Genomic DNA, 13,118 nt, shown 5'->3' with positions numbered 1-13,118 from the left:
TGCTCTATGCTAGCCAATCACCCCTCATCTAAAATTTCAACGCATTCTCGCACTATGAGTGAGCACCATCGAGTTCATCAAGTTTCATCAGGGCCACTCTATCACCCTACAGTTGTCTTCTGAGCCACATCCAAGGAAGAAGAGGCACTCGTTCCAAAATCAGTTTACTCCAACGTGCAAACCAACAGATCGCGCCATCTGCGGAGAAGTACCTGACCTAACGCACGATATTCTTGTCCGAGAGCGCCTAAACGCTCATGTTTTATCTTTACAATCAATTTATCATGTTCTACTCATTCAAAGAAAATATTGTTTATAAGTTGATGATCTTAAACCTTCGCTCTAAGTTATATATTCGTGTTAAGCGCTGATTTATGAAATTTGTGTGTTTACCATACAAAGGAAGCGACTTTTATCCGACAAGACGGCTCAGTGATTTTCGCAATCGGTCACTAAGCTTAATGTTTCAGGATTGTTGTAACGTGCGGCGGCAATGTTTATAGAAAAAGGACGTGCAAAAATGTCAGCGTTGGTATATTGAGTAAAGGCTGGAGAACAGTACGTATAATCAATGTTAAAACACTGAGTCGTTCCCCATGACAAATAAAGATTCCATCATTCTTTCGTCGGCTGGCGTTAATATCTGATTAGTCAGTGAACATTGGCATTTGTATATTGTTACCTTTATTAGTTCGATCGCAATAACAGTATCGTCAATCAATTCTTCATTCCAGTCTTCACTCTCGTGCGGCTCTGCTTTCTTCTTATCCCCATAGTCGGTCGATCCGTCTTCTGCCTCACGCACATGTCGGTCGGCGTCTTCATTGCCACAGCAGGTCCTACCAATCAAGAACACTGGAAATTTAATAAAAAAATAAACAGAAAATGATATTACTTGTTTCAGTGCTAAACTCCTTGTTTGTTGTTTTTCTTCAGCACACAACCAAGGAATGCTTGAAAGGTAGAAAATGCACTCAACTGACATTCTGTCCCTAATTAGAGACTAAAATCACCTAATATCAAATTAAAACTAAATTCATCATGTGCAACTTTTTTCAGTTTGCGATATGAAAGGCAGAGGAAGGATTCTACTTTTTAACTTGTTTGAAACAGATTTATCTGGCGAAGTTTGATACCCGCATTCTTGGATTTCATCGAGGCGGCTGTAGAGCCTGCTGCAGTAAACGAGCAAAAAAAGAAAATCAGAGCCAGTTGCTCTCAAACTTAGACCTAGTGAAAACGAAGCTTCACTAGTCGCTACGCTAGGCTCCTGATGAATCTCGGGTTTTTCAAAGCGAAAGCATTTCAAAGCGAAAACCTAGCCGAGCCGAAGGCCGCCTTGCCAGCAATTTGCTCTTCATTTAACAGCAGTTCCGCCTTAGCCTTGGTATAACGTATCACGTGACTCACCACGTTAAGCTCCGCAGCATTCATCGCTACTTAGACGCATGCGCTCTCCGCAGCTGAGTTTCCGCCTAAACAAAGATGTAGCGTTCATATACTCGTAGTCTGCTGGCCGATTTCATTTGAGCACACTGGGAAACCTTGCTAATGAAAAATTTACCCAAGCTTGGCAAAACATTTCGATTAAAACTGTTGAAGCATTTAATTTTTGAATGCATCTGTTCTAATGTTAAATTTGGCAAAAAAATATTTTAAACTTGCTCCCACAGTTACCTTACAGCCTCCAAGAGAGAAGGCGTTTGCAGATTAAATCTCACGCCGTTTCGAGATTTCATCCCAGTATATGACCATATTGTGCTATAACAGTCAAATGTCAAAACATTTTCTACAGTTATTTTTGGAGAGTGTAACAAGTGCTACCTTTCACTTTTTATGCCCGTTTAAAGGTCTCTGTTTTGTATTGGTTCATGTTATGTTCGTATTTCAAATTTGTACAAAGATTTAAGCTTTAATACGGTTGTATTCCCGTGCTCGTTTTGACTCATTCACGACTTGTGCATTATGTGTTTTTATGTGATCTTGCCTTTTTTTTTAATTTTGGGGCTCTGTGTCACAAATAGAAGCCATTTCGTTGTTAATGGAGTTCGAAGGGTGACAAGGCGCTTGCTTGTGTCTCTTTCCCCGACCCTATGTAATGTAAATGTATACAATAAAATGCAAAGCTTGCAATAATTCCTTGCAGTACACACCGTACATAAAACATAATGACACCGCAGAAATTGTTCTCCATCGTTGGTTCCTCTTCAGAGTTCCTGAAAAGTGGAAATTTTACTTGTCAGAGCTTTATCGTATTTTTATTATTGATGCAAAATTTTAACATTTCATGGGCTTGCCAACGCTCGAAATTTTTTTTTTGGCATTCGTTAAAAAAAGAAACATGACACAAACTTCCCTGCGAGGGCCTTTATACCTCTACTACAAATGTTTATTATTTGAAATAGCAGCGCTAACTGATCAAGTTTCAAAGGGCTTAAAGAAGAAGGCACTGTTGTCCCAGCAATTCTTCTTTCTGCGTGCATGTTTCAGTTTCGTAAGAAACATCACGCTTCTATTTTGTAACAGCTTTCAAACAAGTAACTCAGTATAGACCTAAAATGTTCCCTAGCAATATATGTCTGCTAAAATCATTCACTGCTATCTTTTGATGTTTACATTCTATGATAGCCACGCCGGGGTGGCGCAGTGGTTACGGCGCTCGACTACTGTTCCCAAGGACGCGGGATCGAATCCCGGCGTCGGCGGCCGCTTTTCGATGGAGGCGGAAAGCAAGGCGCCCGTGTGCTGTGCGATGTCAGTGCACGTTAAAGAACCCCAGGTGGTCGAAATTTCCGGAGTCCTCCACTACGGCGTCTCTCATAGCCTGAGTCGCTTTGGGACGTTAAACCCCACAAACCAACCAACCAACCAACCATTCTATGATAATCTAACACATTATGTATTAATAGTACAGAAACAGTGCTGAGACTATGAGCTTATTACACAAGCCCACAAACGTTTACCTTATTGAAGACGTAAGTTGAGAAATTTGACATTTCCTGGAACCCATATCTTTACACCTACTTTAAGCCAATATTACAAGTGGAGGCAGGCGCATTATGAAAACCTCCATCCTCCATTTTCTTTACGCAATTTCGTAACTCGACATCGTTTGTATTCCTCAGTGCATGTTTTTTTTTTTTTTTTTTTTTTTAAGTCGATATTTATTGCCTCAGGGCATCAGTAGGTTATGAGATGAAGGATGAATAAATGATTAAATGAATGGAAAAAGGTTGGCTGATTTTATGAAGTCCAGAAGTGAGCGATGATGAGGTCCCTGCGTCCAAGTGACGTATGAGGCAGGATTGGTCGCTGAAAGGCCAGCTATTCTCAGGTGCCGGATTCGTGTTGGCTTGAGTGCTGGGCAGTCCCACAGCAAGTGGTGGATGTCGGCCTCGACATCTTCGTTGTTACAGATCGGGCATCCTGGGCGAGGATATAAGTGTTGGAAGTATGACCACGTCCTAGTTACAGCTGGTGTAAGGGCAACACCGACCCGGATCCTCCTAAGCGCAACCTCCTCTGCACGGGTGAGACCGCGGGGAAGGGATATCGCACACGGAGGGATAAGTGCACGTGTGCGGCGCCGGAGGTGCTCCTTTCTTGACAAAAGGAGGGTAGCGTCGTCGACTTCGAGAAGCTGTGGGATTGATGCGTCTTGGTTCACGAGGCGGGTTGCAAAATCAGCTTGACTTTGGGAAGGCAGCAGATCCCGTGGGACCCACTCAATGCGTATTGACTGTGGGATGCGCGCCGCAAGCTGGTGGATGTCCTGGCAAATTTTAGGGCAGCGGCTGACACGTCGGAGCAGACGTACTGCTTGAAGTGCGTCAGTGCGGATTACAATGTGGGCTGTAGGGAGCATGGTTATAGAAGTCACGGAGCAGAGTGCCTCTTGAACTGCCACAAGCTCAACGCAGAAAGATGTAAGTGGTTCCGAAAGCTGAAACGTAGTTGTCTGATTCAGGCTAGGCCTCCGTGGACAGTGGATTGCCGTTTTGGCTTCACAGCCTTGCAGGCTTCCATCTACGTACACTACTACGGAATCCTGAGGCAGGTTAGCATCTTGCTCTTCAAATCTCTGGCGTAGCAACGATGCAGAGTTGGCAGACGTCGGTCTGCGGATGTCAGTTGGCTTGTTGTCTCCTAACTGTATAAATTTCCAGGGAGGGAGAACTGGCGTAGGTGGCTGAAGAATAATGTGTGACGTTGCATACGCCCTCAGTGCTTGCGTGGAATGCGACAAAGTGGCCTTGAGTCTGCGAGCATCTCGGCGCTGCTGCACCAATTCATCGATGGTGTTGAGCTGCGCATTCTCCTGTAACGCTACGACCGGTGTGATTCGTGGAAGGCATGTTATGGTCCTCATAGCTTCTCGATTTAAGGCTTCAAGGCGATCCCATTGTGCCCTTGTAAGATGCTGGAACTGGGCCTGATAAACAATACGGGGCTGCAGAACCGCCCTCACTAACTGGCGTGCAACAGACGAGCCAGCGCCACCCGTTTTAGGTGCAATTCTTCTCATTAAACTTATAGTTTGAAGTGCTTGCTTTTTTGCCTGAGAGAGCCAAGCAGTCGCTGATCCTGATTGGTGAATTGTTAAGCCCAGAATTTTCAGGCTCGAACTTTCTTGTATTGGGGTGCCTGATAGAGAGAGACGAATTGGATTTGAGGCAAGTTTACGGCGTCCCCAGCGGTTGGCGACTGACGTGTATGACGTTTTACACACAGAAAGTTGAAGGCCAATGGAGGAGGCGTAATCAGAGGTTACGTCTAATGCTGACTGAAGGGCGGCCTCTTGAGTGAGAAGATCATGGTGAGTGCTCCATACCGTGATATCATCTGCGTACTGCAAAAACTTGATTTCAGGGATATCATGTAAGCGCCACGCCAATGGGATGAAAGTAATATTGAATAACGTCGGAGACAATACTGATCCCTGGGGCACGCCACGTAGTGAAACGAATGAACCAACAGTGTCACCGCTGAGACGTATTGCAAATTTTCGTCCATCCAAAAATGATGCGACAAAAGTGCGTACTCTCGGAGGGAGATGGAGCATGTCAATGGCATTCAGGATTGCAGCATGACTGATGTTGTCATATGCCTTTTCAACATCCATTGCTAATATGGTACGTACATCGCGGCTGCGGGTAGATGACAGGACTGCTGAGGCCAAGACAGCCAACCCGTCCTCTGTACCTATGTATGGACGAAATCCAATTTGAGCAGGGTGATAAAAACCGTGCTGTTCAAGCCACCAAGAAAGTCGTGTGGCTAGCATTTTCTCTGCAAGCTTGCAAAGCGTTGATGTTAAGGAGATTGGTCGCAAGTTGGCGAGGTCCGTTGGAGGCTTCCCAGGTTTGGGAATAGGGATCACGACAGCGGTTTTCCAGCTCTCGGGTACGACACCATCAAGCCACACTTTGTTTATGGTGTCTAGTAGTTGAGGAAGTGCATCAGTACTGAGGTTCTTGTAAACCTCATACTGAATTTTGTCCAGGCCGGGCGTTGTTTTCCGTTTCGCATCGTCAATTGCAGCCAGCAGCTCGCACATCGAAAAGGGGCTCGCAATTCCATCTGCGTCGGCAGCAGATGGTAATTTCCATGCGTCTGCAGGGATACCTGCCAAATTAAGGTTTACAGCTGAAGGAGGCAGTATATCGTATTTTGGGAAAAATTTTCGAGCAGCTTCTTTGGCGAAATCACCCGGCGACAGATTAGCCGCAAAGCATGCTGTTGCTGCTGCGTCAGTAGAACGACGACCATGTTCCATTGCACGAAACGTTCGCCATAGTGAGGCATTCGATGATTTATCAGAAAATTGTTCACACCATGCATGCCACTGGCGTCGCGATAGATCGCGTTCATATCTCCGAGCCTTCGCGGTGAGATAATTCAGTCGTGTACGTGCCTGCCCCGAAGTAGGGTCTCGTGTAGCAGCCAGCTCAGCTTGACGGCGGGCTGCCCACAGGTTAAGCAGGCCGAGATCTGGTGCCGGTCGACCTACATCAATCCAGGTAGTAGTCGTAGCGCTGTTTAGTGCTCTTTGTATACGGTCAACAAGGAATGACGGCGAATCTGAAGACATACTGTCGAGACATGAGCGAAAGCTGTCCCAGTTTATCACAGAACATTTGCGGCGTAAAGTGCATGCAGCGAGTGCATGTTTTTGCTCTTCTGTATGTTACTAGGATATGTATGTTATTACAACATGTACATATTGTATATATGGTACATTGTGTAAAATATGTACATATTGTACGCTATTGTACATATTGTACATATCCTAGCCTCCCGGGCTAAGATATTATGTGACTGCCTCCAGACGGCATCACCAATGGCTCAGGATTTTCATTGTGTCGGTTGTTGTATCGATTTTTTGCATTTGCTTTTAGGAAAGCGAGAAGAGCGGACAGTGGGGTGGCAAAACCAAGAAACTGAAACTGTTTACCACGCAGTGAAATAAATGGGCAGCATATAAAACAGATAATTGCCATCAGGAAGGAAAAATGCGAACCAAGGAAAATAATTATGAGAAGGGTTCAACGCTACTGAACCGAATATGGAGTGAAAGCATTAGCTGTGACATTCGTCACTGCGGCCACGGACTACGCAACGGGCCGAAACCTGGCATAGTATTACTTTAGCAATAAAAATGTTATTTTAAATACATGACTGCTTCACTTCAAATTTAGTGTTCGGTTCTGACATTAAATGAACGAAGAAAGCGAAATTGTGGGGGACACGTAAGCTCCCGCTTTAAGGGTATGACACGACATCGTTGACTACCGGCCGGTTTTAACCAAGCTGTATGCACGTACCTGCGTCGCCTAGGGTTGACGTGAATGTAAGGGTCCTGGCAGACTGAGCCTGATATCACCTTCCCATATGAAACGAGAAACCCGAGTTGGCACCCCATGCCAAACGTAATGTCAGGCAACCCTACTTGAAGTCAGTGTTCGGCCATGCCAGCTGCCAGCACCATGCTCGAGATTTTTCACTTACAGCGCCAGCGCCAGTCGGCGGTCACCGGCAACCACACCAGATTTTAGGGGAACTAGGTTTTTAACGCTATCACTTTATAATTTGGAGGTCTCTTAAGCTCCACCTTTAAAGGTATGACACGATAGTGTAGGCTACCATACGACAAATAAATCCCTGCTTTAACCAAGCTGTATGATGGCATGAGAACGAGACACACTTCCCTACCAGGGCCTAATGTCTGCCTGTTTACGTTTTTGCCTGTGTGGACCGTGGTACGTGCCTCAATCAGATCTATGCAAGGGTCCTGGCCGGTCGATCCTGATATCACTCTACCATATAAAACGAAAGGCCCAAATTATCAGCTCCTGCCAAACGTGACTTCAGCCGGCCCTATGTTAAGTCATTGGGCGGCCGTGTTAGCTGCCAGCTACCCACCTGCCAGCCAAATACTCGTCATTTCTCGGTCGCACGTGGACGCCGATGTCGACGCCAACGGCCGATTGTCTGGTGAACAAGGCCTTTAACTTATCGCGTTAAAAGCCGCATGTGCGATCTCTCCACACACTTCTCCCCTCTCTACCCCGCCAAGGATGTTTGTTTGAAATGAGCGCAAACACAATCAGGTGCTTCCCGAGAACGCCCGCGCTGTTCGTTTTGAAAACGTTAGTATGGGGAGCAAGACACTTGCTGCGTATTCGAGTATCCAGTATATCCCTCATCCCTCTTCTTGTAACAATACACGCTACAGACACTTTTATTTATTAAAGTTCTAGGCTCGGGGTGAATTTCGTATCCATTCACTGGATGTGTCCATCCGGAGTGTCCGCCGCATAAAATAATGAAAAACGAATGTCTCCTCTAAATCGAACCAGCATTACAGTGTACCAGCATCCTTACGATACACAGCGAAGCGCGGTGACAACTACGCCACGCCGGGCGTTTTTTTTTTTTATTTCCTAGACTATGGTATTTTCCTATGTACCTCAAGTATGTACAGATGATTAAAAACAGCATCAGAATAAACACGATTCAATGCGGCATACCTAGCTAACAAAGCTATAAACAAGAGACAATGCAAAGCACATCACTAAGAGTGAGTGTTATTGGGGTTCGAACTTACGATTTCCTTTGATGAACAGTACTACAGAAAATTTTCTAGAGACTGTGTAATCCAGCTAGAGAATATACATAAAGGCTCATCAACAAATGCTGGATTAAGGCATCTTAGAGTGCGGTCTTAAAATCAGTCTTCTTTTGTTTCAACTCTTTTTGCATAACAACCTAGAACACTATTGCATCTTTACAATAGATGAAACAATCCTTAATGGCTTCTGTAAAATTATACAGGTGGTAATTTACCTTAGCCGCAAAAATGTCCATTTTCCCTAACCACGGATCAACGGGCAGAGTATGAATATTTAACTCATAAACAAGCCTTTGTACACGTCGAGAGAGGCATGGTTCGCATACTTGTGAGTGCGTCTTATCCTAGTAATCCAAAATACAAAGAACAGTGCAAGGGTGGAGATAACAGCATGGAAATCAAATCGTTCTACAATAGTTTCTTGGTCAGTCAGAATGGGAGCCCAGGGGAAAAGCGAGCAGGTAGGAATCAAACAGCAAATACACCTCTTGCAGTACGCTCCATAAACACGGATGATCAGAAACGTTGGAATACACAATGAGATTTGGAAAAACATTAACTAAAGCGGCGAAACAATGTGAAACTATGCAGCCACACCGCAGCCAAACCGCAGGTTATACATGGCTTGCAAAACGGCACGTGCTATCGGGTCGGAACAGTCACAGAGAAAAATGAAATGCGAAAATTAATTGACGGACACACAGGGGGAATAGACCAATGCCAGCAGCGATTACAGGTCTTGAAAATGTTATTACTCGTCATATATGGAAAAGACAAAGCCGGCGGCCTGTTTATCGCTCAACGGGTCTCTTAATGTTCTGGCTTTTGAGCTTACATATAGGCGGAAATGAATAATAAGCCCTCACCTCAATATATAACGCAATTCATTAATGAGAAAGCTTTTCTTGGCTCTGGAGAGATGCCATCAGTTCGTGTCATCACTACGTGTCACCAAAGCGTGCCACGAGAGCTTATCCTCATTAAGTGACACTATAGTGTCCAGGCCAGGACCCTAGCCATCATCGTTCCATGTCTCAGCAAAGCGCGCTAACCTCTACTACACGCTAACTACCTGCGAAAGTGTCCATGACTCTCCTTGTCTAGTGTAAGGATTCAAGAGGGCGTTGACAAAACTATGAAAATCGAAGAAAGTTAAAATTACAAACAACAAAACGAAACAAAATACAATCCGAAATTAAGAGAAAAAGCAGAACGACAAAGCGCCTATTGAGGTAACTACAGCAGCAACAACGATAACGCTTTGGCGTTTCTGCAGTTCATGTTCTTCAATATTCTCAAATTTTTTATTTAGGCAGCACTACTAGCGCATACGGTCGCCGAGGAAAGTTTTCCAATTTTATTCAGACAGGCGAGTACAGAGAGCCAAAAACCTACACAAGCAATACCACTCCAAACAAGACACTGTCTATGTCGATGCAGCCGAACATGCGGACCGCAGTGCCTTCACGATTGTGGCCGTAAATTTCCAAGGTCAACTGCTCACGGCCGGCTCGGTCGTTACAAATTACCCGGAGGAGGCGGAGGAAGCGGCAATCGCCCTTGCGGTAAGCTCGACCTCAGCCCTACATATTATTAGCGACTCGAAAACCGCAATAAGGAACTACAGCAAAGGCAGAATATCCCCTCTATCACTAAAATTGCTGCTTGCTTCTCAGACGACAAACCGTCCCATTCAGCTGATCTGGACACCAGCACATTCCTGTCTTCCGGGAAATGAGGCTGCCCACAATTTCTCCCGAGGACTCGTCAGCCGGGCAGTGGGACAACCCCTCATGAGGTCGGCGAGAGATCGTATGGCTTGATATCAAGAAATTACGCAATACTACGCAAAACACGTAGCTTATATTCTGCGGGACACAAATCGCTCTCGAAGGCGCAGGAGGTCACCTGGCGAATATTACAGACACATTCCTTCCCAAATCCTGTCACCTACGCCCATGCATACCCTGCATTATACAACCCATATTGTAAATTATGCCAGCAGAGGGCCAACCTAGACCACATACTGTGGGCCTGTCCCCGAGATAGCCCTCCGCGAGATCTGCAGCTCTCCACATGCGAGCAGTGGGAGGCCGCTATGCTCAGCTCTGACCCGCAAATCCAACTCCGGGCCATCGAGCGTGCAACCCAGGTCGCCAGAGCCCAAGGACTCTTGGCCACCTAGAGCGGTAGCCCCTGCTGCCTGACTTCTTCCTCGTCAAATAAATGTTTATCCTCCTCCTCCAATTTCATCCCTTTAACCAATAAGATTATTTAATATATGCACTCGTGTGAACGGGCATGAAAGCTGCAGCATGAAATTTTGCCTTCATTGAGAACACAGAAAGCTACTCAGTCCTACTCTCGGCAGTGACGGTGAATAAATCTCTAATAATATTGACACGTAGCACCTTTTGCGTCACTACTGTCGATCGTCCTCTTCTTCAACATGCAGCGACGCAGGGCATATATGTAACAATATTAAACTCCAAACTTCCAGATACGTTTCGTGCCTTGTTTCTGGTACTACTATCACGTTTGAAATGATATATTAGAGAAACCAAGCTTCAAGTGCTTACGGCATGGTGGTGGTGTATGAAGAACGTCGGAGCATCATTTACTTACCACACATCAAGACCAGAGAAACTCCTTTCCAAGAATTTGATCTCTAGAAAATGATGTGCCTGCCGTCTTGGTTCTCTTCGTTTGCAGCGTTCAAAAAAATTCTCGCCCTTTTTAAGAGGTTAGCCGCGGGGGAGGAAGGAGGCGACTTTTCAAGGCGTTGGATACTAGGCCGTACTATCAAAACCTGTGAAATCCCAATTCCTGCTTAAAATGTATGTATTGGGAGAATAAATTAAAAGGCTGGTTCGCGGTTACGTTTATATTCCGGCTGAGAGCCTCGTCATTGTCGAATGAAAAATGTATTGCGCTATATTCATCGAGGCTTTTCATTAGGCAAAATATTCTCCTTTATTATATTTGCGTCGGATCCCATAGAGTCGCTCCGTCATGTAGCACAAGCTCACTGGAATTAGTTAATGTGCCGTTTTTTTCTATACGTATCTTATGTTTCTGGTTTCTAATGATTAGTTTCTGAAATATACCGCGTTTATCATCCTCAGCTTAGATATTTTACTGGCTTGTTTAAACGTTACCGGTAGTCACTTTTAACAGCGGTTTCAGTTACCACATGGCGCTTTTTTTTAGGAAAATAAAATAATTTTCTAAGACGAATATGAACATTTTAATGTCATTCTTTTCACTATGATACGCATGGAGCACCGCAACGCGCTCTTCATTAATTAACTGAGAAGCAGACAACTCGGTATAAGCATTCACTCGTAATCTCATTTAAGATACTTTTTAGGCTGATTAATATTTATGTTGCATTCCCTAAAGCTAAGCACATAAATGTCTCGCATAGTGTGTGCAGTTGTCAACGAGCAATCCTCGGGATAATTTATAAGAGATAAAAACATTTGGACGACAGCTCCATAAAATTTCCGATACTACAATGTTTTATTCACAACAAACGACTTAGTCTTTTCTGTTTCTCGAAATCACATACAAAATGGCGCCAATAGGATACAATAAACAACGGCTAAATTTCTTTCACAAATAAAAGCAGTCCTGAATTACACTTTAAGAACCGCATTTTATGCATCAATATCAGTGGAATCCAGCAAAGAAGATTCTTCATCATCTAATTATGTCCTTACACATAGCTGCTCATCCCCTTTGTTCTTATATTGATAATGCTTTCCGAAATTCTTTACCACCATGGGTTTCATACGAATTCGTTGTCATGAAAACAGGATATTCCATGCTCTACTGTTTGGTTCTGTTGAGCACCTATGAAATTCGGCTGAATCAGCCTTCCAAGAAATTAACATTCGAGCGTATAAGTTATGCAGGGAGGAATAAAGTACCTTTTCGATGTGTATAAATTGTAGAATGAATATTGCTCGAAGTTTGAAAATATTCCAAAATTTTTCATTTACTGAGAGGTCATTCTTGCAATAGAATCGAAAAAACTTGAGAATCGCAATAGAGCGAAAAAGACTTGAATGCGTGGCCGAATCATGTATTATGTGAAGCATGTAGCGAAAGAAATAAATGTACCTTACCAGAATATTAAGAACCAGTGGCTCTAAATGTCAATTTAGAACGGACATGGAAAGTTTCTAGTAATGGCACTGCGCATTCACGGGCAGTATGGACAAATCCTCATTTCCAAAATTCCCTTATACGCCCCTCGTTTTTCTTAGAATGTTACCCAAGAACAGAGCACCTCGCCGCCTAAAGAGAAAAGTTTCTTCGCTTGAAATGCTGATAAAGTCTATTTTTCTTTGGCCAGTAATGTGGATTTTGGGTCTTGCTAGTTCGTGGCTTTAATACATATTAGCGCTGCCAGAGATATGAATATAATATATAAATTACAGCACGAGCGCTAACTTCTAACAAGATTTGTTCTTCTCAAGCAGCCCATTTACCGCCAGAAAAGGACACAATCAGTTCTATAAAACATTGTCACTTTTAAGAAATGATAGCTGCTCACAGCAGAGAAAACTGAAACGCGTGCCCACATAGGTGCAACCAGAACATTTTTCTTCTCAGCTTTAATGACTTCATGAGTAATAACAACACATTTTTATACAATGATTTCACTCGAACGAGACATTATGTGTAACGGCTTGCCTTGTTGACCTTTTCTGATGTTCCGAGCATGGTTCATTAAGCGTACGTTCAGTCACCTCTACGTCTGAGTGATAATATTCTTGCCTAGTGACAAATCGAATAAATGAGCCCTTACACATACATCATGCACTTTTTAAAGCATGAATCATACGGTAAGACTTACGACATTGTCACAAAATGTTGGACAGGGTAACCGCATTTTTGTAACACCTTCGAATTGGCACCTTTTTCACAGCGGCTCATAAGGCACCATATGGGGCACAAATCACAAGCGCGGTTAAGCCCG

General features: G+C 44.1%; 1 protein-coding gene across 7 annotated transcripts in view; it reads right to left on the bottom strand.

The window, feature by feature from the left end:
* Positions 1-10,998, bottom strand: part of LOC146176383 (uncharacterized) — a 76,314-nt gene extending 65,316 nt beyond the window's left edge. For 2 of the 7 annotated variants that reach the window (XM_084582729.1, XM_084582730.1), the window contains exons 1-3: positions 10,543-10,716; positions 2,154-2,216; positions 683-855 (exon numbers count right to left, since the gene is read on the bottom strand). In XM_084582729.1, coding sequence (XP_084438855.1) covers positions 683-855; positions 2,154-2,216; positions 10,543-10,582 — 276 coding nt within the window. In that variant the 5' untranslated portion in view covers positions 10,583-10,716. Of the gene's footprint in view, positions 1-682; positions 856-2,153; positions 2,217-10,542; positions 10,717-10,756 lie in introns of those variants that run through there. The other 5 variants (XM_084582731.1, XM_084582732.1, XM_084582734.1 and 2 more) reach the window with 5 other exon arrangements.
* Between the last annotated feature and the right edge of the window lie 2,120 nt (positions 10,999-13,118).

This window comes from Amblyomma maculatum, chromosome 10 (assembly GCF_055883805.1).
Source record: "Amblyomma maculatum isolate TAMU_Amacu chromosome 10, ASM5588380v1, whole genome shotgun sequence".
Taxonomy (NCBI): domain Eukaryota; kingdom Metazoa; phylum Arthropoda; class Arachnida; order Ixodida; family Ixodidae; genus Amblyomma; species Amblyomma maculatum.
The sequence above is the reverse complement of the archived record's forward strand: the minus strand, read 5'-3'. Positions and strand labels throughout refer to the sequence as shown.